Source organism: Ambystoma mexicanum, chromosome 3q (assembly GCF_040938575.1).
Source record: "Ambystoma mexicanum isolate Mex_15411 chromosome 3q, UKY_AmexF1_1, whole genome shotgun sequence".
Lineage (NCBI taxonomy): Eukaryota > Metazoa > Chordata > Amphibia > Caudata > Ambystomatidae > Ambystoma > Ambystoma mexicanum.
This window is the reverse complement of record NC_090926.1, coordinates 19338055-19361670: the sequence shown is the minus strand read 5'-3', so window position 1 is coordinate 19361670 and position 23616 is coordinate 19338055. Positions and strand designations below refer to the sequence as shown.

Sequence of the window (23616 nt, the reverse complement as noted above, 5' to 3'; positions counted from 1 at the left end):
GTGAGACCTCTGGGGTTAGAGAAATCCCTGCTCCTTGATACTAGCGATCCTGAGAGTGAAATCTCTCTTTCCTGCTCTCAGATCGATTTGCCTTGGTCGTGCGTTTATCCCCCATCACACCGTAACTAGAAGACAACAAATAGAATCTTCTGAGTTCTGTTAGCATGCAGCATCTTTCCCTTCACTTACAGAAAAGCCTGGCGCTTATGTTGGTCTGCCTGACATGTGTGACGTTCTGCCTGTGCGGATCACTTCCGGATCAACCCATGTGGCAGCATGCCTTCTAGCACTTTTTTTATTTTTGCTGTGGAGCCAATGTAAATGACCAAAACAGGGGGTCGCGGGGGGGGGTGCAGAACTAACAATGCACCCGCAAGACTGGTGACTGACACTGCATGTCGAACCGGTAGGTGGGTCATCCCTAAGGGAATTAGCCAAGGGCACCATTGATGAACCCTCTCAGGTCAATCTAATAAAACGAAAAACAGGAGATCCATTCATCAGAAATCTATGTGCAGGATCCCACCAATACAGAACCCCTCCAGAGGCATGAGCAATATGTGAGCTTGTGATAAGTGCCGTCTTTTATCGCCTCTGGTGGAGCAACAGTATATCCTGTCTCAGAGGTGTGGGGTGGCAACTCTTCTTTGAGGAATGGAGCCAGGAAGACGAAGGAAGGGGAAATGTACGGCATACCAAACTCTTCTATGCAGGGTGCAACTTCCAATTTTCCATTTGATCATCCTTTAAAAGGAACATCTACTTTTATTGTTACGGTTTTCATTGGGTTATTATCATAAAGTATATGATTCCCACCACAAACCTTGAGCAGTGGGGTGTAACCACCCTGAAACCCACCTGAACTGCTTTTTTCTTGGGAGCACTGCAGTGATTAAAAGAAAACGAATGGGCCAGTGCTCTTATAATTTGGCACCCTGAAAGAACCGGAGTATAGCAGGAAATACTGAGATGACCGGAACAGTAGTAGGAGGTACTAAAGGTACTAGGGTGGTGGAAAGAATACCACAATACTGCAAGGCATTGAAGAACCACCCACTATTATAGAAGAGAGCACGTGATGAAAAACAGGTAACATGTCAATTTGTTGTGGGCTGGTAATGAGCAGAGGGGCGAAGAGGCGTCTGCTTGGCAGGAGCTGAGGCGAGGGGGAGAGGTGCATGCTTCCTAGGACCTAAGGAAGGGGCATTTATTTGGCAGCAGACGTAAAGAGGCATGTGCTTGGCTGGAGCTGTGGGAGGCCAAGGAGGAATTGATTGGTAGATCTGGGGAGGATGGACCTTGCTTAGTAGGTGGGAGTGGTGGGACTTGGGTAGGAGGTTTTCAAGGGAAGGGATCAACTTGATTTCTAAGAGTTTGGTTCTGTTAAATTTCCAAGGTCTGGCGAAATGAGCGGGTTACTTGTTTCCAGTTTGCTGATCTGGGAGACTGGAGTTCATGCAAGGCTTGCATGTGAACTGGGGGGTAATCTGTTGTGTGGGCTCTGGTATGGGGTGCTGAGTTATTGCAGTGGGTTTTAGTTTTGCTGTATGTAGTTGGAGCACAGGCTTTTCCAGGGGCCAGGAGCACAGGGGATTTGGAGTACTCACTTGATCGCCCATCCTTTCCATTTAACCAGGTACTCAATGCGGCCCTGCAGGGAGATAAAAAATGAGAGATCAGTGGTCAACTCAAACCTCTTTAATTTTAGAACCTAGTCCATGCCACAGCTTTGCGAAGCACACATACACAAAGCTCCACCCATATGTAAATCTATGTTTCAATCTACTGCAGGCAGTAATTCACTCTATGGATTGCAGTAGACATTACATGGAACCGTTTTTTTTTTAATAATGTCCCCGCAAAAATGTCTCCTGACAAAAAAGTAGCTGTCTTTTTGGTTGTATACAAATTGTTCATTTTACAACTGTTCGAATTACAATTGACCTTTTCACAATTGACCGAATTGTGAAGGTCAATTGTAACATATATGCGGGGGAACCCCCCACAACCCCCACCCAACCCCCCAAAACCCATATATATATATATATGGTCAATTGTGAAAAGGTCAATTGTGACCCTTTAAATTTGGGTAATACCATCTTTTTACAGAGACATTATTACACTGAACATGAGGAGGACAGCCCTGCAAACCCCGATTTTCTTTTTTTTACAGGGGTAGCAGGGGACATCCCTGCAACCCGTCCCCATACACAATGTCACCATATATAATGTCGCCAATGGCTTTTCCCGGAGACATTATGTATGGGGACATTAATACAAAAAAAAACGCTGCCAAAACCATGCCACTGCAAACAGAGGTCTGTGTCGAGGGAGTTCATTACACGCATCAGGGAGTGCACTGCGCACAAAAAACACCCTCTACGCAATATATTTCAGTCATAGGCCTATGGCACGCCATGCACTGGCAGCAATCCGCGGACTGTCTACATCTTACCCCTGCCAGCCTGTGCACTGTCCCTATGCTCTGCATCACTTAAACCTCAGGGGCCTGCACTTCCACCCCCAAGATGAGAACTAAATTAGACCCTGTACTGTCACCACCTAGTCAGCCTGCACAGTCCTCACTACCCTAGGCCCTGAATGGACCTCTACCCACGCAATGAAATCTTCCTCAGGCTTCCATCCAATGCTGTCCTCCTGCAACCCTGCTCTGGCACCTACACAAACCATACACTGCGCACTCTGCCCACCCTCAAGTATCGTCTCTTCAGATGGACAACCTTGGGTGCTGTAAAGATGGAAAGCATGACATTTCTGAGAGTCCTATTAGAAAGAGTGCATTTATAGAGATGTGTGCATGTTCTGTTTACTAATTACCTAACATGGAGGTTCCATTTATCTCAACTTTCCTTTTGTAAAAGGCAAATGGTGGTATTTTAACGTTTGAGACTCATTTTGGGTGGACGAGGGGTGTGGGGGGAGGCAGTTGAGGCACTTGTGAAAGTATATATCACAAAATCAAAGACCACTGCCCAAGCTGGCATACAGTACAGATACAAGGATCCTACTAAGCTGTAGATAAATGAAAAACGCTTTCTTCTGAAAATATTGTGTCTGCACGGTTAAAGTTATCTCAGACAATGTTTGGGGTCTCAAAATGGCTAAACACAGAGGCTTCCCTAAACTATTAATGATATTGTTCATGGTCTTCTAGTTTCAAGAATCTATTGGTTTAGATATGTTAATGCTGTGCTCAGAAAACAGGTAGGAATCATAGTTCACTGCAGCTGAACTACTGGAGACAGGCAGAAAAAGAACTGTACAATAGATTCGTTGCTAATGCTTTGGATGAGGGAAAGAATGCCATTGACTAAGAACCCCTACACACGTACCTGCAGCTAAAAAGCAATGGATAGAAAAAGGGTCAAGAAAAGGAATGGAGAGGCTGTATTGCACATCTCAACACAACTGTTGGATTCAGCAGGGTCACTGGCTAAGATCATGGGTCTAACAGAGGGACAAGGATAGCAGAGTTTGGTGGATGCTATGACGATAGCGAATTGGGTGCAGTATGTTTCTTAGAAAATGCAAACTGAGCCATTTTGTCAAAGCACAGGAGGAGTCTGTTACTCAAGAATGACTCCAAGCTGTGGGGAATAAAGGGCCTGTGAGAATTGACCGGCAGCACATGGACTGCTGAATGGTGAGACTTTACCTAAAAAAATTGAGAAGTTGGTGGACACCTCTGCCACCCTAGATGATGCGCAGTCCTCCATTGGAAAAAATATCCCACTAGAGATTTTGGTGGGGATGGCCATTTGGCTGGTTGCTTCCGGATGCAAAGAAGAGCCCAATAAGGTACCGCAGCAGCCAAATACTGGGCGTACTATCAGCTTGGATGGGGAACCACAGTGCATCAATGGAGAAGAGCAGCAAATCAGCCAGCTAGGTGATAAACCATATCAAGGTGTACCCTCCAATAGGGTGCAGGGCAGGATTATTGTTAAAAGACCTGGCAACAGTTCTCAGGAGTTGCCTGACTGTTATAAATCCCAGTAGGGTTTCAAGTTAAGAGTTTTGGGAAACACCAGTTCGAGTGAGACTCCCCAACCCTATCAGAATATCCTCAGAGGCACAGCAACTACTGAGCGCCGAGATAAAGTGTTTAGATCACAGGGGTGCAGTAGAGACCGCGGCTCTGTGTGAGGACCACTTCTTGAGCAACATGTTTTTAGTACACTCAAAAGGCAAAGTCCAGCCGATCATAAACCTATAGGGGCTAATCAAGTGGCTGGATTATCGTTATTTGGAGATGGAAGGTATCCATCTGCCCAGCGATATTCTGAGGAAGCATGACTGGCTGGTGAGGTTAGAGCTAAAGGACGTGGCACCTTGCAGTGCTGATATTTCACCCTCACAGGACATTCATTCCTTCATTTGAAATGGAGCTGTCAGCTTTGGGAATTCTAATTGTTGCTCTTTGGGCTCTCTTCTGTGCCTTCTTGGGTGTTTCACCAAACTGCTGAAACGAGTATTGGAGGCAATCAGTGAGAACGGCGTTAAAATTACAATTTATTTGGATGACTTGATTCTTGTGGTGCAAGAAGTGCAAAAGGAACAAGTGAACTGGGTAATACGTGTACCGCAAGGATTAGGTCTCCTCCTAAATTGGCACAAGGTGGAGCTGGTTCTGGGGGGGTGGAGTGAATATCTAGATGATACAAGCAGATCCTTCCTGGAAAGAGTTGAGTAGTGATCGGACACAAGTGAAAATCACTCCTGGGAGCTAGCGAGGGTAGTAGGATTGTTAGCAGCATCGATTCATCGTTCCCAGGCAACTGCATTACAGGGCCCTTCAGAAATTCAAGATCTGAAACCTGCAGAAGGGTCTTGCCTATCAGCATATGCTGGTATTTATTTTTAATTACGGGCAATATTTTTAAACCATAACATTTTTGAGGGAAGTTCCCATTGAAGGAACCATGTAGCTTATATTTAATTATCTTACAGTTAATTTCCTTGACATGTAGAATGCATTGCTATTTGTCAAATGTAATATGTACATTTGATCTGCATATGCTTTTTACAACTTATACTATTTTAAAAATTGTATCATATTTGTTAAATGTGTAATAGTGCTATCGATTTGTTACAATTACATTATGATTATTTGGCATTCATCTTAATATGAAATTTGCCCCATCAAATTAAATCCAATTACATTATTGTCCTCAGAGCCGTATTCTCCAATGCAATTTGAGGCTTTGCCATGGGCTAGAGACGTCCTACAGATTCAATCAGAACTTGGTAGAAAGGCCCACACAGCTAAGCAGAACATGGGTCCTCGAAATGCAATAACTCAATTTATTCACACGAGAGGCAACATATTACAATACTAATTCAGGTCAAATCTTCTTTGCCAGGACACAGAAGCCAGGCGCAGCTGCGGCTTGAAAAGAATTATGCACTTCGCCGGAAGTGGGTGGCTACAAAGGGGTGACGTGTCACACACTTCGAATGTGCTGCTGACGACGAAAAGACCACACAAAGAAAAATGGAGGAGGCAGCATGGTAACCGCTGCAGGGTCCTCATCTCACCTTTCCCCCTCCCCCTGGGTAAGGGGAGGGAGGGTCGTGGGGGCGGAATGGCACCAAAAACACCCCGAAGCCCGCGAAGGGTGAACAAAGGAAAGGGGCGGGGTGAGCCCCTTTATAACAACGAGCAGGGTCCTAGAGCAGGGAGCATCTAGCACCTGCAGTAGGACCCTGCACAGCCGCCGCGAAGAAAGGATTTCGTTTCGGAGGAAGGATTTCGTTTTGCCCAGCAGTTGAGGATCCCGGGACGACCAACTTGGTAACTGCAGCGCCCGGCCAAGTCTCGCTGTGTGCAGATCTTCGGCGTCTCGGCAGACCCGGAAGCGGCTGAAGGAGGGGCTGGAGCCCAGGAGCACCGCGGCCACGACGGAGGTGGTGCGAACATAGTAGCGGAGCAGACCCGGAAGAGGCTGAAGGAGGGGCTGGAGCCTATGAACGCCACTGAAGCAGACCCGGAAGACCGACGAGGGAGCTGCAGCAGCTGCAACGCCGAGCCAGAAGAAGCCCAGCAGAGGCAGGCGCATGGCGGAGGACGGGAGAAGATCCTGTGGGAAGGTGAGGAGCTGCAAGGCTACAGAAGCCGCGGTTCTTACCTTGGCTACCTGGGCTGGGGTGAGAGCAGAGGGCACCGGTCAGATGCCCAGAAGCGCGCTCCACCTCAAACCCTTACCCCTCCCCCTGCTTCCACGAACAAGCCGTACCTCTGAAGGGGGAGGAGAATCGAGGGAGCCCTCGCCGGACTGCCGGGGGAATCTTCTCCCCAGAGCTTTGCGCGGCCAGCAAGGCGCGCGGAAGGGAACATAAACTCTGGGGAAGACATTCCCAGGCTAAAGAGTGGAGAGGCACGCGTGTGTGGGGCAAGAACTGGTAGGAGACACGTGTGGAACAAGGAAGCAAGAACAAGCTGAGCAGCTGGAAGCTGATTGAATAGCAGAGGCAAAGTCTATTCGAGTATGGAGTTGGAGGCCTTTTTGGAGATGGCCAGGCCGAGCTGCAGCCACCCATGGGCCCGATTGGATGTCTACAATGGTGGCCCAGACAGGACATGAGCTCCCAGGGCCCAGTCAGGGGGTGAACAGCTCGCCCCTCATGTTTCAGGACAGCCCCTCTGAGGGGACGCTGGTAGAGGTGGAAATTCACGGCGTAGAGGAAGAAGATGAGGAGGAAGAGGTCCAGGAGAAGAAAAGAAAGAGGACAATGACGGCAAAGGCCAAGGCAAGCAAGGAGCAAGCCAACGCCACAAGAAAATACGAGGGAAAGGGAGGGCGCAGGAGGATGAAGCCTTACCGGCTCCTGCATCTGCTGAGGCTCCAGGGAACCGTGGGGGCCCACCCAGCAATCCTGCAACCAGTCCGGTGGATGTAGCTGTGGGAGGAACCACATCCCTGGAGATGGTCAAAGGTATGTTCATGGAATGCATGCAAGTGTGGGGGAAAAATGGGCAAGTGCCAAATGTAGCTACTAATGCAAGTATGTTGGATGTTGTGGGGAACAGTAGCGGATCAGTGTCGCTACAGGGGATGACTCAGGGCTCTGGGGGGCCTATGGGTGGAACGTATCAGGCTTGGTCCCCACCGTGGTCCCCAGTGGGGGGGGGACAAGTCAATTGCCGCAAAGAAGCGGGATCCCACCAGGGGGGTTTTGTCAGTCGGTTTGCCAAGCACAGGCCCAACTGGGGGGGAAGGGGGAGTGGGGGGGGGGGGTCAGCCAGCAGTCTCAGGTGGCGGCTTCAGCGGGGACTCAGAATGGTCAACCATGGTGGGGTCAAGGGCCCGGGCCTCTCAATAGCAGTGGGGAGGCCCAGCAGCCTGCACCAATGGCCCCAGCTGGGCCACAGGTGTGCCAAACTTGGAGGGGGCAGGGGCCCGGGGCTATCAGCATAGGAGGGGAGAGCCAGCCACAACCCTCAGCGGCAGGTCTAAATAACTCAGGGGCAGAGGGAGCTTGGGAGCAGGTAACCCAGTATGGGAGGCCAATGCCTGGGTTCGCACCAGTGAGGGCGGCAGTCAATTCTTTGGTGCGGCACATTCCGTGGGCCACCAAGGAGAGATTGTGGACATCTTTGATTTATTGGGGATGGTACCATTGGGAGGTGGCTTGAAAGAACTGTCAGAAAAAAAGAAAGAGAAAAGGGACAGTGAGAGTGCTAAAGTAGAGCACACCATTTTTAACTGGCTCAAAGTGTTTAGAATGTACATGTCCGTGATGCTGGAAAAACACCCACAAGATGCCTTGTCAATGATAGCTTATGAGCAGTATATTCAGGACCTATTCCTGAAATATGGGGGTGATGATCAGGGTATCAGACTAAAAATGCAGGTGTTGCCGGCAATGGCTTGGGATGAGGTTGTTGTCGGAGGGTACATTGACAAAATGAGGCCCGCCAGGGAGCCTGAGGACAAGCAGCAAGGGGAGAAGTCCCGGGCCTGGAGAGGCAGAGGAGGCAACGCGCAGCGAGGTAGGGGGTCCTTTCGCGGGCCCTCCTCCTGGGTGTATCGGGCAGCAACCCACCAGGGGGAGCGGGAAGATTGCTGGAGATTTGCAGCAGGGGAGTGTTCTTATGGCAAGGCATGCAAATTCAGACACCCAAGGGGAGGGAGCGCTGGGTCTTGCAACTCCACCTCAGGGGAGGTTAAGCATAGAAACAGCACTAGTAAACCCAAAGAGAAAGAAAAGAGAGATTGAGGTACCAGCAATAGGAGACAATGTTAACAAACCCGTGATAAAGCAGAGAGAGATTGAGGTACCAAAGCAAAGACAATGTTAACAAACCTGTGAATGACAAGATTGTGATTAAAGGGAGCTTACCCACGCCAGTTAACCTCCTAACCATGACTCCTTTTCTTAATGCATATCATAACAAGGTTGATGCAAAGCTGTTGTGGCAAGGTTTCAGGTGGGGTTTTCAGATCCCAGGGGCAGGAGGGCAAGGTTGGAAGGAGGCGACCAACTTGCGGTCAGCTCTGGAGAGGCCGGAGGTGGTGGAGCAGAAAGTGAGGAAAGAAGTGGGGCTAGGTAGGGTGGCAGGCCCGTTCTCTTCACCGCCGATAGACAATTTAGTGGTGTCACCTCTAGGGTCGGTGCCCAAAAAGTAAGAGGGCCAGTTCCGCTTGATCCACCACCTCTCCTTCCCAGAGGGGCAATCGGTGAATGACGGCATACCAGAGGAGTTGTGTAGGGTTCAGTATGCCTCCTTGGAAGATGCTGTGCAAATGATAAAAACAGCAGGGAGAGGGGCCCTGCTGGGGAAATCGGACATAGAGTCAGCTTTTAGACTATAGCCCATCCATAAGGACAGCCATCATTTGCTGGGTTTCAAAGTGGGCGAAAAATATTTCTATGACAAGTGTCTGCCAATGGGCTGTGCCATTTCATGCGCATATTTTGAGGCATTCAGTACCTTCTTGGAATTCACTGAGAGGAAAAATGAAAGGGGGAGGAATTTTGCATTATCTGGATGATTTTCTCTTCATTGGGAAGAAAGGGACCGATGAGTGCAGGGCGCTCCTGGAGGTATTTCAGGAATTGATGGAGCACTTGGGGGTCCCACTGGCACCGGGGAAAACAGCGGGTCCAGCCACCACTCTAACTTTTTTGGGGGTTGAGATCAATTCTGTAAAGGGTGAATGCAGGCTCCCGCAGGACAAAGTGCAAAAGCTGAAAGTCATGATACGAGGCTTATTGGGGAAACCCAAAGCAACCCCGAGGGAGCTGCAATCTCTGGCGGGTCACCTCAATTTCGCAGGGAAAGTCATACCGACGGGCAAAGTGTTTGTCAGAAGTGTTGAACTAAAAACAGTGGGGTTGCTGCATGCCGCCCAGCACGTACGGTTGGGATCAGAGGTAAAAGAAGATCTCCAGATGTGGGAAAACGTTTTGTCAGAGTCAAATGGGGTTGCAATCTGGAGGGAGGACTGGGCAAGCAGCGAGAGGCTTAAGCCATTTACTGTTTCATCAGGGTCGCTTGGTTTCGGGGCAATCCTGGGGAGCAGGTGGTGTGGCAAGGCATGGCCGGTAGAGTGGCACAGAAAAGGAATCACGAAGGACATCACACTGTTGGAATTGTTCCCCATTGTACTAGCATTTAAGTTGTGGGGAGAAATCCTCGAGAACAAGAGAGTTTCCTTATGGTCAGACAATTTGGCAGTGGTGCAGATTATTAATCTGGGGTCATCAAGCAATTTGAGAGTGCTGAAGTTGCTCAGGGAACTCACCAAATGTCTGCTAGCATTGAACATCAAGGTCAGGGCACGGTACATTCCCGGTATTAAAAATACAGCCGCTGATTCTCTGTCTCGTTAACAGTGGGAGAAGTTCCGAGAAAGCCGTCCAGAAGCAAGGAAGGTGATGGCTCCATTCAAGGAACAATGGTGGGGAATTGTTGGGGTGATCTGAGCTCTTTGATAGACACAGCACTGGCGCCAGGCACAGCAAAGAGGTACAGGGCATGTTGGGAGCGTTTTACCATATTACAAAGAGAGGTGCTACCAGAGGTTCAGGGAGATGCTGCGGTACAGGCCTTTGTGGGCTGGTGCTGGAAGACGGGAAAAACCAGAGCATGGGTAGTGTATCATCTGCCGACCATAGCACACCATGCCAAGCTAAGGGGTGAGAAGGACCCAACCAAGGAGCATTACATCGCACTGGCCATGAGAGGCTGGGCCAAGCAAGCGGTAATAAAACCCGACGAGAGGCGGCCCATTGATATTGTAAAACTGCATGGTTTGATCAAATGCCTTAACACGGTATGTGGTTTATAGTCATAATGTCGACAAAAAAATGTCGACAGACAAAAATGTCGAAAAAATAATGTCGAAAATAATAATGTCGACATTCTATACTTTTAATGTAAAAAGTCATAATGTCGAAAAAAAAATGTCGACATTTTTTTTTCGACAATATGACTATAAACCCTTAACACTATCAACACCTCACCCAACACCCTCCTGCAACCCCCCCACACCCCACACCACCACCCTCCCACCCCTCATATGCAACACATTCTAATTATTTATATATTTATTTATTTATTTTTTCAATAAATAAATAACCAACAAAAAGTATCATTTACTATGGGGGGGTCCCCCCCCAACCCCCCCTCACCCAACACCCCCCTGCCACCCCACCACACCCCCTAACCACCCTCTCACCCCTCATACTCAACACAATCTAATTATTTATTTATTTATTTATTTATTTTTTCAATAAATAAATAACCAAAAAGAGTCTAATTTACTATGGGGGGGTCCCCCCCCCAACCCCCCCTCACCCAACACCCCCCTGACACCCCCCCACACCCCCCCAACCACCCTCTCACCCTCATTCCCAACACATAGTAATTATATATTTATTTATTTATTTATTATTCAATAAATAAATAAACAAATAAATAAAAAGAATATCATTTACTATGGGGATGTCCCCCCCAACCCCTCTCACCCAATACCCCCTGCCACCCCCCACCCCTCATACTCAACACATACAACACAACAATAAATATATATTTATTTATTTATACAACATTTCGAAAAAATGTCGACATTAATGTAAAATGTCGACATTTTTGTATGTCGACATTATTGATTTTCGACATTAATTTGTCGACATTTTGACTGTCGACATTATTGATGTCGACATTATGACTGCACACCACGGTATGTAACGGCAAGGCAGAAAGGGCGTTATTTACAGCAGCATTTTTTGGGGCACTCAGGGTCAGCGAGCTGGTGCCGGAGAACAAAGAGGGCAAAGGGAACGGGTTTTTACATTTAATGGATGTGCAAGTGAGCAGCACTCAGGTAGTCATTTATGTGCGGAGGTCAAAGCCCGACCAAAAGGGGAAGGGGCTGGCTTTGATGCTTCATGCCATCCAAACAAGCCGGGTGTGCCCGGTAGCAGCAGTGGCCAACTTTCTCCAACAACGGCAGCCGTCGGAGGTGGGGGCACCATTGCTCATACATATGGACGTCTCCGCCTTGAGCCGCTTCCAGTTCAAAAAAGTGATGGAGCTAGCTCTGGCAAAAATGGGTTTAACAGAAGGGCGGTTCGGGACCCACTCGTTCCGGATAGGGGCCGCCACCTCCGCAGCGGCCGGGGGCTTGAGGGCGGATTACATTATGAAATTGGGGAGATGGTCTTCAGGGTGTTTCAAAAGGTATATCGGACTAGAAAAACGTGATTTAACATGCCATCTCCTCTACTTCTCAGTACCACCATTGCAAAGGACGAAGAAGCGCACCGTTTGGGTGGTGGGCCTCTCATTTATTCCAAGGGCCAAGGCGGGCTGGACAACGCAGCAGGAGGAGCTGACGGCCAGCGAGTTCCAAGTTCAGTGGCATGGGGTGCCAGGGATGAAATGGGCACAGCTACAGGGGCTCCTGAAAAAATTGCTGGGTAAGCAGCAAAAACCAGACGTGCTGGTAATCCACTTGGGCGGGAACAATTTGAGCTACTTAGGTAGGGGGGTCTTGCTGAGGGATATAATGGTCTCTTTGCAGGAGATATCGGCACAACTGGGTGAAACAGAGATCGTGTGGTCAGAGTTGATTCCCAGGGCAGAATGGAGGGGGGCCGAGAACCACGCAGCAGTGGAAAAATCGAGGAAAAAGCTGAATGGAGCCATGGCAAAGTTCTGCAGGGGCAGGGGCTTCCAACAAGTCAGACATGGCCTGATCAACCTAAAAACCCCAGAGTCTTTTTTAAAGGATGGGGTGCATCTTTCAACAGCGGGGATGGAGCTCTTTTACTGGAACATATGTACTAAATTGTTGGAGCTATAAGAGGAAACAGGAAAGAGGGGGAGCCACGGTGGGCGGTAACCCTCCTAGTGGCGTGGCAGTGTTTGGGCGACCAAGCACAAAAGACAGACTCCGGATGAGCCATAAGGAAACTGGAATGGGTCTTCGATCTTCCGGACCAGTGCCTCTTGGGAGCCTAACGGCAGGGGCGTCTGGTGGAAACAACAAAGGCTCAGCTTCCCCCAAAGGAGAAACAGCGCTCTCCCCACCCACGGACACCTGCATGGGCAGGATAGGCTCAGGAACAAAGAGTTTGGAGAGTGGGGCCTACTAAGGAAACTATACAATGGTATAGGGGGTAGCAAGTGAGGTCTGACATGGAGCAAGCGCCACACTTACAGACTGGAGTTCACAAAATGTTTGCAATAATTATTTTGTTGTGTAAATAAAACTGTGGCCAAGTTTGCCATTTGAAACCACTGTCTCATGCCAATTCATTGCTTGTAAGGAAACAAGGTACAGCGAATGAGTGAGCTAAGGATGGCTAATTGGCGAGGAGTGCAAATGGACAAATGCAGGGTTTATGAGGATGAACCTGAGTGCAACTGGCTGGCCGTGATTCAAGGATATTTGTCTGCAAAATGCCCATTTTGCTGTGAGTAAAGCAGCTTTAGAGTCAGTTCTTGGAGTGTTGTAACCAAACCAGAGCGGGACCGTGTGAAGTGCCCCATCACTGGCAAGAAGAGCCTACTCACCCTTAACGAGACTGCAGCAGAAAAGTCCACCTGACAAGCAGTGCCGGCCCCAGCTCTGCCAGCGCCCTGTGCGATATGCGTGCCCCCCACCCGCCCACCCCAAATGCAGAACAGCCCCCTGCTGTTCTTGTAAAGTGTGTTTTACAAGGCGCCTTGCCTCCTACTCTCTGTCATGTAAACAGCACCTACTAAAGAATACGCTGTGATTCTTTAATAGGCACTGTTTACCTGACATTGAGCTGGAGGCTATGCTCCCTTATTTATTTTACCCCTAGGGGCGACCTTGTGCGACCGCAGCCTCTGAGCGCACCTTTAGCCGGCGCTGCTGACAACCCTGGTGTTTACTGAAAAATCCTGTAGATAGCAGGGGTTTGCCCTATCAGTCCATCCACATCTATGTTCTCTTCTGCTCTCCTGACCCCTGTCTTCTCACCCTTCGATGACCGTCACCAAGCCTCCCTCCTACACCAATACCTCTATCTGGGGCTGCACCGCTGGGGAGCTGAAGCTATACTAAAGCCTACTAAAGAGCTGCCAACGAATCTACCCATTGCTTCTGGGCTAGTAGGACCACCTGGATCGAAGTATTTTGTATTTATTGAATTTATAAAGCGCTTTCACCAAAGCACTATACATAACAAAAAGTAGTACAATAATGAAGAAACATGACAATTGAAAAATAACCAACAGAGAAAGAAATTATGAGGAGAGGCGAGCTTTCTAGAAGGAGCAGAAATGACAGAATGAGGAGAAAGAGCGTATAGGAAGAATTAGACCATTCCAGTATCCGGGAGCCAGTAAGGCAAAGGAGAAGTAACGAGATGGAACACACAAGGGGTCATCAGGAGTTGGGCGCTATCCCAGCAGCAAATGCGCCAGGATAACTCCCAACGCCAGTAGCGTTTAAAACAACTCAGTACGGCGCTATTAGCGTCAGATCCCAACTTGCCAGGGTGCGGGGGGTAAATCCCCTTTGAGTCCATTGGACCCAATGGGGCATAGTGGGCACTATTACCGCCAGCGCGAAGAGGGCCCCAAATGGGCGGGAAGTGGCAATATTTACCTCCAGCTCAAAGATGGAGGTAAATCTGCAACTTTCCCCCCAGACTTGGGATTGGGCAAAGCGGTAATGCAGCGGTAATATCGATAGCGCTGCATTTTTGACTGCTCCGCCCAACCCGTGATGAGATCCACAGAGACTTAGGAACTGTCCGCAGAAAGCAAAACTGTGAGCGTAAGGAACGAGTAGGAATGTAAAAAGAGATGAAGGAAACTAGATAAGGGGGGTGAGGGGCAGACCGTGAAGGTATTTAAAGACAATGCACAGGAAATGAAAGAGGAAGCAAGATTAAAAGGTAATAAGAAGCAGTTAAGATAACCCCCCAGAGCTACTTCTAAGCTCCTCTGGACCCTGTGTAAGAACAATCATAGCAGTCTATGGGCCTCATCACGGGTTGGGCAGAGTGGTAAAAAAAGCAGCAGTAACGCTATTACCAATCCGCCCAATCCCGATGGGCGGAAAGTTGCAGATTTACCTCCAGCTTACAGACGGAGGTAAATCTTTCCACTTTCCACCCATTTACAGCGCTTAGCACCAGTGGTACTAGCGCCCATTATGCCCCATTGCAATGAAGCCAATGGGAATGGTGATTTACAACCCCCTCCCCCTCGCGCAGCTCGGGATCCGGCGCTAATAGCGCTGGACCAAGTTGCAGTAACACTATTAGCGTTGGGCGGTAACCAAGCGCATTTACTGCCTTGATACCTCCTAACTCCTGATGACCCCCCATTTCAAGAGATCGCTGCAGAGCACCAGTGTTCTCATGGAATGCTGCACCCAAGGTTCTTCAAACCGCATCCCTCGGTATGGATGTAGCCATGAGAACTGCCAGAACAAAAATGTTCAGCACCATGGACAGAACCATACCCAATCGGCAATACCAAGACAATGGAGAAGCATGCTTGGGCGAGAGTTGTCAGCACCCTGGCCAGATAAAAAAAGGGTTCAGGTGCTGAGGGGATGGCACACGCAAAGGATGACACATACACAATGTGTATATTTTTAGGCCATTAAAGGAGCAGTTAATTTCCTCGACTGGACCTTAGACTGACTGGTAATTCATTCCGGCTTAACTCCAAACCACGCCAGCTATGGATTTGGCCTTGATTCTCTGCTACCCTAGGTAAATCAATGAAAGAAATATGTCTAGTGTTGTCCATTGGTTAATAGACATTTGGGTTGGCATGGAGTTCACGCAGTTCCACCTTTGAAACTTACTGGCGCTTTTGACTCCTTACAAAGTAGGGGAACTGTCGGCCCCCTCGCCTCCTTTAGGACCATGCTACTCCACTGACCCTAACCCCAACGGAAGGTTTTGCACTGCAACGGGCCCTGCCACAGACGTTCCGCCAAAAGCCGCTGCCCTCACAGATCCCAATCTGATCATTTTGCTGACCAAGCAACCTATTCGTCCCTTTTGCTCTGCGCCCTAATAAACCCTTCCTTCTCCGCACAGGATCGCTACACTGTCAAAACACTGCACAGACCTCTAGACCCCGCCCACTTCTTTCAGGCCCTGAGCCGCCCCTCTACCTGCACGGCCTCCCTCCCCAAGCCGTGTTATGACCAGATCCCTCACCGGGTGCATAGCAACCCCTTTACCGAGTGCTCACCTTGCGCACGCGCCGTTTGATGATAGACTCGGCGGCGAACACCCGTTCTCCCACGGCAGAAAGCTCCATTGCTACAGAAAAGCAGCCAGGAATAGTGCGCGTGCGTGAAGATGACAGCCCGTCCGTGAACCTAGGTCGCTCTCATCACGCATGCGCCGCCTGTCAGCCTGTGTGGGCGAGGGAAAAGATGACTCCTCTAACTACGCATGCGCACTAAGTATTTTCCTACTGTTCTCTCTTAGGGACATCGCCCGCTTACTGCGCAGAAGCACAACTGTCAATTTTGTGAACGCGCAACTTAAATGCTTCTCCCTACTGTGTTCCGCATAGACACGGAAGAAGGACAAGCGAGAATGATAATACTCCATACATAATTACATAACGAAGAGGCACAACAGGCGCCATGTTAATGAAATAGAAACTGTCCAATTCCCTACATTTCCTACGTAGAGGGTTGCCAGAAACTGTAAATGAAATTAGCCGATGGATATCGCACACCCACTCGCCACCTCCCTGTCAGTACATTCCTGTTAAACCAGTGTTGCAGACCCTGCTAGTATCAGTTGTGACGGTTCTGGGATTTTAGGGCAGGCAGCCTGTACCTCTATAATAATGGGTGCAACACCATTGGGATGATTGGGCTCCCGCCCCTTCCCCTGCACTTCCCCGAAAATCTGGGCCGTTCCTATGGTATTTACTCAATGTCCACAACAAAGTGTTCATGGTGCAAATGGCTAACATTTCATGTAGGGTATCTTTTTGCACGTTAGGGCATGTCACGTTGACGCCTCCAAGGGAACGGGGCGGGATAAGAGAGGGAAGTGACGAATGGAGGGAAGTGATGCGGGAGCGGGCGAGGATATAGTTAGTTCCAGTTGTATGTTAATAAAGGAGGACGCATGTTTGCAGAGCTTTGTGTCCGAGTGTTTCATTTCCTGCGCCACAGCTGCAAAGGCCTAGTCAGGCCATCACAATGGCGACGAGGGGGGCAGAATATTGAGCGGAGCAGCTCTCAGAGGTGAGCGCTGCTGTCCGCACACCACGAACGCACAGAGGAGGAGCGGAGCGTCTGAGGACGCAGGCCCGCTCAGCTCGAGCAGCTCACGGCACGCAGCCCGGGCAGCAGCGGTGAACACCCGCGAGGGGCCGTGAAACCCTGCCTGCAGCCGCCACGTGCCCACGACGAAGGGGTGGGTCGCCGCCCGGCCCACAACGCTCACAGCACACGTGGTCCCCAACGGAAGAGAGAGCCTCCGTGTGGCAGTAGGCCCACACCGAGAGGGAGAGGCGCACGGCACGTGCACACCGCAGGAAAGAGGAAACCTTCAGTGGATGCACACAAGCACTTAGGCACAAGCACAAGCTCCAACCTGCTGATATGGTGAAGGCCCCACAAGGGGCAGGATAAACTGATGGTGCTCGTGCCACAGGTGGCGGCCATCCAACGGTGGTGACACGAGAAGCCACTCCCCGTGAGGAAGGGCGAGAGTATAGAGGACCCTTGCTCAAGCACTCAACACACCCCCACGGATGGTGCTCGTGCCCCAGCGGCGGCCATCAAGAAGAGGGTGCAGCTAGTAACGCGCACATCCAGTAACTAACCCCCTCCAGAGAAAATGTTGGGACAAGATGATGGACAGGGAGCACAGGCTCAAGGGAATGGGCCCGTTGAACAAAAAGAGGCTGCCCTGGAGCGGGGAGGACTGGAGGGCTGGAGAGGCTATAACAAGGGGGTTGTCCTCTCCTCTATAAATCTAGGAGGTGTACAGAGAAAATTCAGTGTACACTGGTTATTTGGACCCTAGTGGGAACATATATCATTCTGAGCAACCACTAAGAAAAACAACATACTTGCTGATGCTGAACACATGACTCAAAAAATAAATGTAAAATGAATTTTAATTTATCATTTGACTTTCTATTATGAGCTTTTTAAATAAACTTTATATTTTCAAGAAATTTCAGTTGTTTCATTTCATAACGGTCCACGATGTCCATTCATGGAAAAACATACATAGATAAAAATTCACTGTATAAAGGAAACTGTACTCGGTGACATAAGAAGTAGGTTCATCATTTTTGTGTCTAACCAACAACTTGAAAATCAAAATGTCCTATGTCGTTGAGAATGGAGAACACACTGTGAGAATGTAAGATGGGGAGACGATTGGATATATGTCTCCTATGCCCGGCTAAAGTCTGACCTTGTATTAGGTCTGTATTCGGTCAAGGGAATGGGCCCCCAGCGCCAGCGGCACCAACACCAGATCACGTGCGTATCAACTACCAGACACACTGGCAGCCCAGATGCCAGGAGCATTCGATGTGACAGACACTAGCAACATGGGTCCCAGGTGGACCAAGCGGATCAGAGACTTTGACCTGTACATGGGAGCCACAGGGCCAGTCGCTGACGCCAGGCAAGTGTGCCTCCTAAAGTTGGCCGTTGGATCTGCCACACGTGATATAATCGATGAAATGCCCCCTGACTCCATATACTCGATCGGTTATAGGTCAAAGGTTTGAATCAAAAGGATCGAAATACAATAGGGTTGAATCAAAAGGACCGAAAACAAAAGGGTCGATTTTTTTTTTGTTTTTTTGGGGGGGGTCCCCCAACCCCTTTTTTTGTGGTAAAAACCACTTTTTTTCCTATACGGAAATCCCCCAAAAATATATATAAAAAAAAAAATCGACCCTTTTGTTTTAGGTCCTATTGACTCGACCCTATGGCATTCGATCCTTTTGGATTCAAACCTTTGACCGGACACCGACTCGATCCAGGACCTCAAAATTGCGCTAGCAGCCTATTTTGCACCGCATACCAACGTGGATTATGAAAGACACTTATTTCACAGCACCAAGCAGGCGAAAGGGGAAACCATGGACGCATATGTAATGAGACTACGCACCAAGCTTAAACACTGCGACTTTGCAAACTATTCAAACACTGAAGCACTGAGGTCGCAGATCATCTCTGGATGCGAGTCCCAAGCCTTCCGCAGGAAGCTACATCAAAAATCCTGCACGCTAGAGGAAATACTAGCGTTAGCAAGAGTTGAAAGGGCCATTGACTCCCAAGTGGAGAGTTTTGGCAACACCAACGCAGGGGAAAACATAAACAGGCTACAATTAGAGAGGAAAACTGAAGAGCTTTTCCGCTACAAATGCGGGTTTGAATACCCGCACGACGGAACATACCCCGCGATCGGACAATGCTGCACCTCTTGTGGCGAAGAAGGGCACTTTAAAGCCGTATGCAGACTATTTCGAGACCGAGGGAGAGACCGACCCAAAGACAACCCTCCCGGCTCGAGAGGCCAATACAGGGGATCGTCAAACAACAACCCAGCCCTGAACGCTCAAACTACCCCGAGTCAACCCACAGGCGACCAGAGAGACAGAGATTCAGGTGAGGACCAGCAGAAGAGGAGAGAAAGAAGAAGGTTCATAATGCACGCGAGACCCGAGCATAGGTCAAGACGCCACGTCAGATACTTGGTGGAACAATCCCCCACAGACTCTGACCCTAGCTCATCCGGGAGCGGCCAGAAGAAAAAGGCCTATGTGTATGCCATGGGCTACCCGACGGCAACAGCGCACAGCCCAACACTCATCATCAAACTTTATGAGAGACCAACAGAGTTTCTCATAGACACAGAAGCCACGGTAAACGTGGTAAGTGAGAAAGTCTACACCGACCTCCCTCAGAAACCCAAGCTACATCCTGCAAATGTTGACATATATGCATATGGGGCCAAGACACCACTAAAGTGTCTGGGACAATTCAGCGGGCTCGGTCGCTATAAAGGACACGGAATGAGGATACCGATACACGTCCTGGCCACAGAGACAGACAGTTGCTGCGTCCTAAGCTTTAAGGCGGCCACCGACATGGGTTTGATACATATTTTATACAACATTATGGCCCACAAGTACATAGACCCGGTTGAAATGATCAACAATCTATACCCCAAAATTTTCAAGGGAATTGGCAAACTTAAAAATAGGCAAGTCAAACTCCATGTGGACAACTCCATACACCATGTAGCCCAACCATACCGCGGAATTCCGGTCAACATTAAAAAAAAGGTCGAGGATGAGCTCCAGAAACTACTTGAACAGGACATTATTGAACGGGCCACAGGACCCACTACGTGGGTGTCTCCAAATGTCCCGGTCCCCAAAAAGGGATCTGAGGCCATAAGACTGTGAGTAGACTTGCGGCGCCCGAATCAAGCCATCTGAAGGGAGAGATATCCAGCGCCCCGAATCAAAGACATGATTCATCTATTGAATGGCGCAAAGGTCTTCTCCAAACTCGACCTGCAAAATGGGTACCACCAGCTAGTTCATTTGTCACTCATGTCGGCCTCTTAAGGTACAAAAGACTGAGTTTCGGAGTGTCCCCGGCGGCAGAAACATTTCAGGCCGAGGTACATAACATTATTAAGCATATCCCCAACTGCCTCAACTACTCGGACGATATACTGGTGTTTGCAACAGACATAAACAAACACAATGAGACTCTGATGAAAGTATGCAAGGCCCTGCACAATGCCAACCTCCCTTTGAATAGGGACAAATGTGAATTCCACAAAAACACATTAAAGTTCTTCAGGCACGTCTTCTCGGAGTCCGGAATGACCCCCGACCCAGACAAGGTAGCGGCATTAAATGATACCTCTGCCCCAGCTAATGTGTCAGAACTTCGGTCCTTTCTGGGCCTGGCCAGTTATCGCAATTGTTACATCCGGGACTTCGCTTCCGTCAGCGAGCCGCTGAGGCAATTAACACATCAGGACGTGAAGTTCGAGTGGACCAATGACTGTCAAAAGGCATTCGAGACAATAAGAGAAAGTGCCGCAAAAGCAGAAAACATGGCCTACTATGACCCCAACAGGAAGACCGAGCTGACTGTCGACGGTAGTCCCGTAGGTCTGGGAGCCATCCTGGCTCAACTCGACCCCAAGGCCCCCTCTCAGAAACACATTGTGGGCAATGCCAGCCACAGCCTGTCCACCACCAAACAGGCGTACTCTCAGGCAGAGAAGGAGGGGCTGACCGTCGTATGGGATTGTGAGCACTTTCACCTGTTCCTGTAAGGGAAACGTTCCAGGCAGTCACAGACCATCAGGCCCTACTCTCCGCGAATCGCCCGATGGGGCTTGAGGCTACAGGACTATGCATTTGACATCACACACAGGCCGGGAAAAGGTGAAAACCCAGCAGACTTCCTGTCCAGGAGACCACGGGAGGAGTCTGCACCCGAAACCTCAGTAGCCGACAGATATCTGAGAGATCTCATCCACCAGACCACGCCAGAGGAAGTCAACATGGAAACGCTCACCCGGGAGACCGAGAGCGACCTGGCATGTTGCATCATCCGCGAAGGACTGGAATCTGGACTGTGGCGAAAGGCCAAGGAAAGGGGGAGAGCCACGGGAGGCAAGGTGCAAGAGGACGTGGAACGCCTGCTACAAGTGAAAGACTGCAATCTGGTAATCCCGGAAGCTATGAGAGCGAAGTTCATTGACCTAGCCCACGAGACCCATAGGGGCACGGTATCCACCAAACGCATGCTCCGCCAAAAGTTATGGTTTCCCCACATGGACAGCATGGTAGAGGCAGCACTGAAAGCGTGTCCCACATGCTGCCTCATCACACCCAATCGTCATCCCGAACCACTGGTCATGTCTGAGCTCCCGCACAGAATCTGGGAGGCAGTCGCAGCCGATTTCTTTGGACCCATCGAAGGAGGAAAACATCTCTTGGCCATGATGGACGAGTACTCACGGTACCCTGACGTTCGGCTAATATCATCGACCGCAGCCCACCATGTCATCCCAGCTTTGGACCACATGTTCTCAGCCTATGGAGTACCAAAAATACTCAAGACGGACAATGGACCCCCGTTTTGTGGGCATCAGTCGCTCAATTTGCCGAGTACCTTGGGTTTCACCATAGGAAGATCACTGCCTTGCGGCCCCAAGCCAATGGGATGATTGAACGCTTTATGGCAAATCTCAAGAGAGCCTTACAGATTGCCCAGCTGACAGGACAGCCCTACGAGCAGGTACTGAAACAACTCATGAGAGACTACAGGGGGACACCCCACAGCACCACAGGAAAGACACCGGCCGAACTCATGTTTGGACGAAACACCCAAATGCGCATTCCCCAGGCCGAGACGATCAGCCCACCTCCGGCCATAGATCAGGAAGTGCGGGAGTGGGACGAATCAGCAAAAGCCCGCATGAAGGAATATGCGGTTACCCGCCGGCGGGCACAGGCAACTCAAATAGGGGTAGGAGATGTGGTGGCGGTTAGACAACCCATGACCCACAAGCACACGTCAGTGTTTCGAGAAGAACCCCTGCTTGTCACCCAGAAGAATGGATCCATGATCACAGCTCAAGGGTCAGAAGGGTCTGTCATGAGGAACTCATCCCACTTCAAAGAACTTCCCCAAACGGGGACCAGGCGTCCAAGTGGGTGAGTGCAAGCTCATCTGGATTATGAATCAGATGGTCCCTATCAAGGAGATCAGTGGGACTCTGACGAGTCAGAGCCAGAGGTGGAGCAAGAAAATGCCGAAAGTGGACCGTTGCCAGGGAGGAGTCAGGCACGCCCACAGAGGGCTCGAAACAGACGTCGCCGAGGGATTGAGGAAATGGACTAGAAGCCCACCAGACCGTCGCCCGTTGCGAAGAATCTGGTAACTGTTTAAAAAGGGGGGAGATGTCACGTTGACGTCTCCAAGGGAATGGGGGCGGGAGAAGAGAGGGAAGTGACGAAGGGAGGGAAGTGATGCAGGAGGGGGCGGGGATATAGTTAGTTCCAGTTGTATGTTAATAAATGAGGACGCATGTTTGCAGAGCTCCGTGTCCAAGTGTTTCATTTCCTGCGCCACAGCTGCAAAGGCCTAGTCAGGCCATCACAGGGCAAACGTGGCAAGTCCCCTCCATGTAATTTTCATTTTTAAGTAAAAGCACCCCCTGCATCTTTTGATGTGCCGAAAGCGTACCAATGTGCATTCCTATGGGAATGTGGCTACATTCAGGTAAATTTGCCCTGCCCACACTAAGGGCCTCATTACGACTTTGGAGGTAGCCATGCCCTTATTAAGGGCATGGCTCCCTCCACAATCGTGTCCGGGTTCCCTGAATGGGGAAATACCGGGCCATTCCGAGTATGGAGGGCCCGGTATTTCCTCCTTCAGGGAACCCGGGCCCGGTCCTTCCCCATTCCCATTCAAGCCCTCATAGGGCTCAATGGGAATGGGGAGGGAGCTAACAACAGGCCCATTATCAACAGGCCCGTTGTTAGCTCCCTGGTGCCCTCGCGGGACCCGCTATGGACATCTGGAAAAACCAGACGTTCAGAGCAGGTCCCGCGAAGGGGACCTCGTAATAGTGCAGAGTGGGTTTAACGGCGCCGGCACCATTACCGGTGCCGTTAAACCCATTCCGCACAAGTTATAATGAGGCCCTAAGTCTCTGAAAGTAGCCCCTCCTACCATGTGACACATGAGCCCCTCTAAAGTTATGTTTTCTTTGCACCCCGATTATAGGCATAGCCATCCATAAGATTGCACTACTCTCATCCCACTGTCATTTGGCGGTTGTCACCCTTCGTGGATTCAGTTCACCATACATGCCAACCCTCCCGATTTAGGCAGGAGACTCCCGATTTTTCACTGAAAAATTTTGCTATTTTCCACATCCTCCCGCCTAAAATAATTCAAGTCCCAATTAATTCCTAAGGGAAATAGCTCTCAATCTTTCATTGGTCCTGGGCGGGTGAAAACATCAGATTTTATATTTGGTGGGTGAAAGCCCATTGATTCCTATGGGCGTGTGGGAAGCTTGGCGGGTAAGAGAGCAGCCTAAGTG

The 23616-nt window shown here is 49.7% G+C and overlaps 1 protein-coding gene across 1 annotated transcript in view; it reads right to left on the bottom strand.

Annotated features, from left to right (window-relative positions):
- CBX6 (chromobox 6) overlaps nt 1-15872 on the bottom strand; it is a 69884-nt gene extending 54012 nt beyond the window's left edge. The window contains exons 1-2 of the mRNA XM_069652956.1: nt 15722-15872; nt 1608-1651 (exon numbers count right to left, since the gene is read on the bottom strand). Of these exons, the coding sequence (XP_069509057.1) occupies nt 1608-1651; nt 15722-15790 (113 nt within the window). The 5' untranslated portion in view covers nt 15791-15872. The remainder of the gene's footprint in view (nt 1-1607; nt 1652-15721) is intronic.
- Between the last annotated feature and the right edge of the window lie 7744 nt (nt 15873-23616).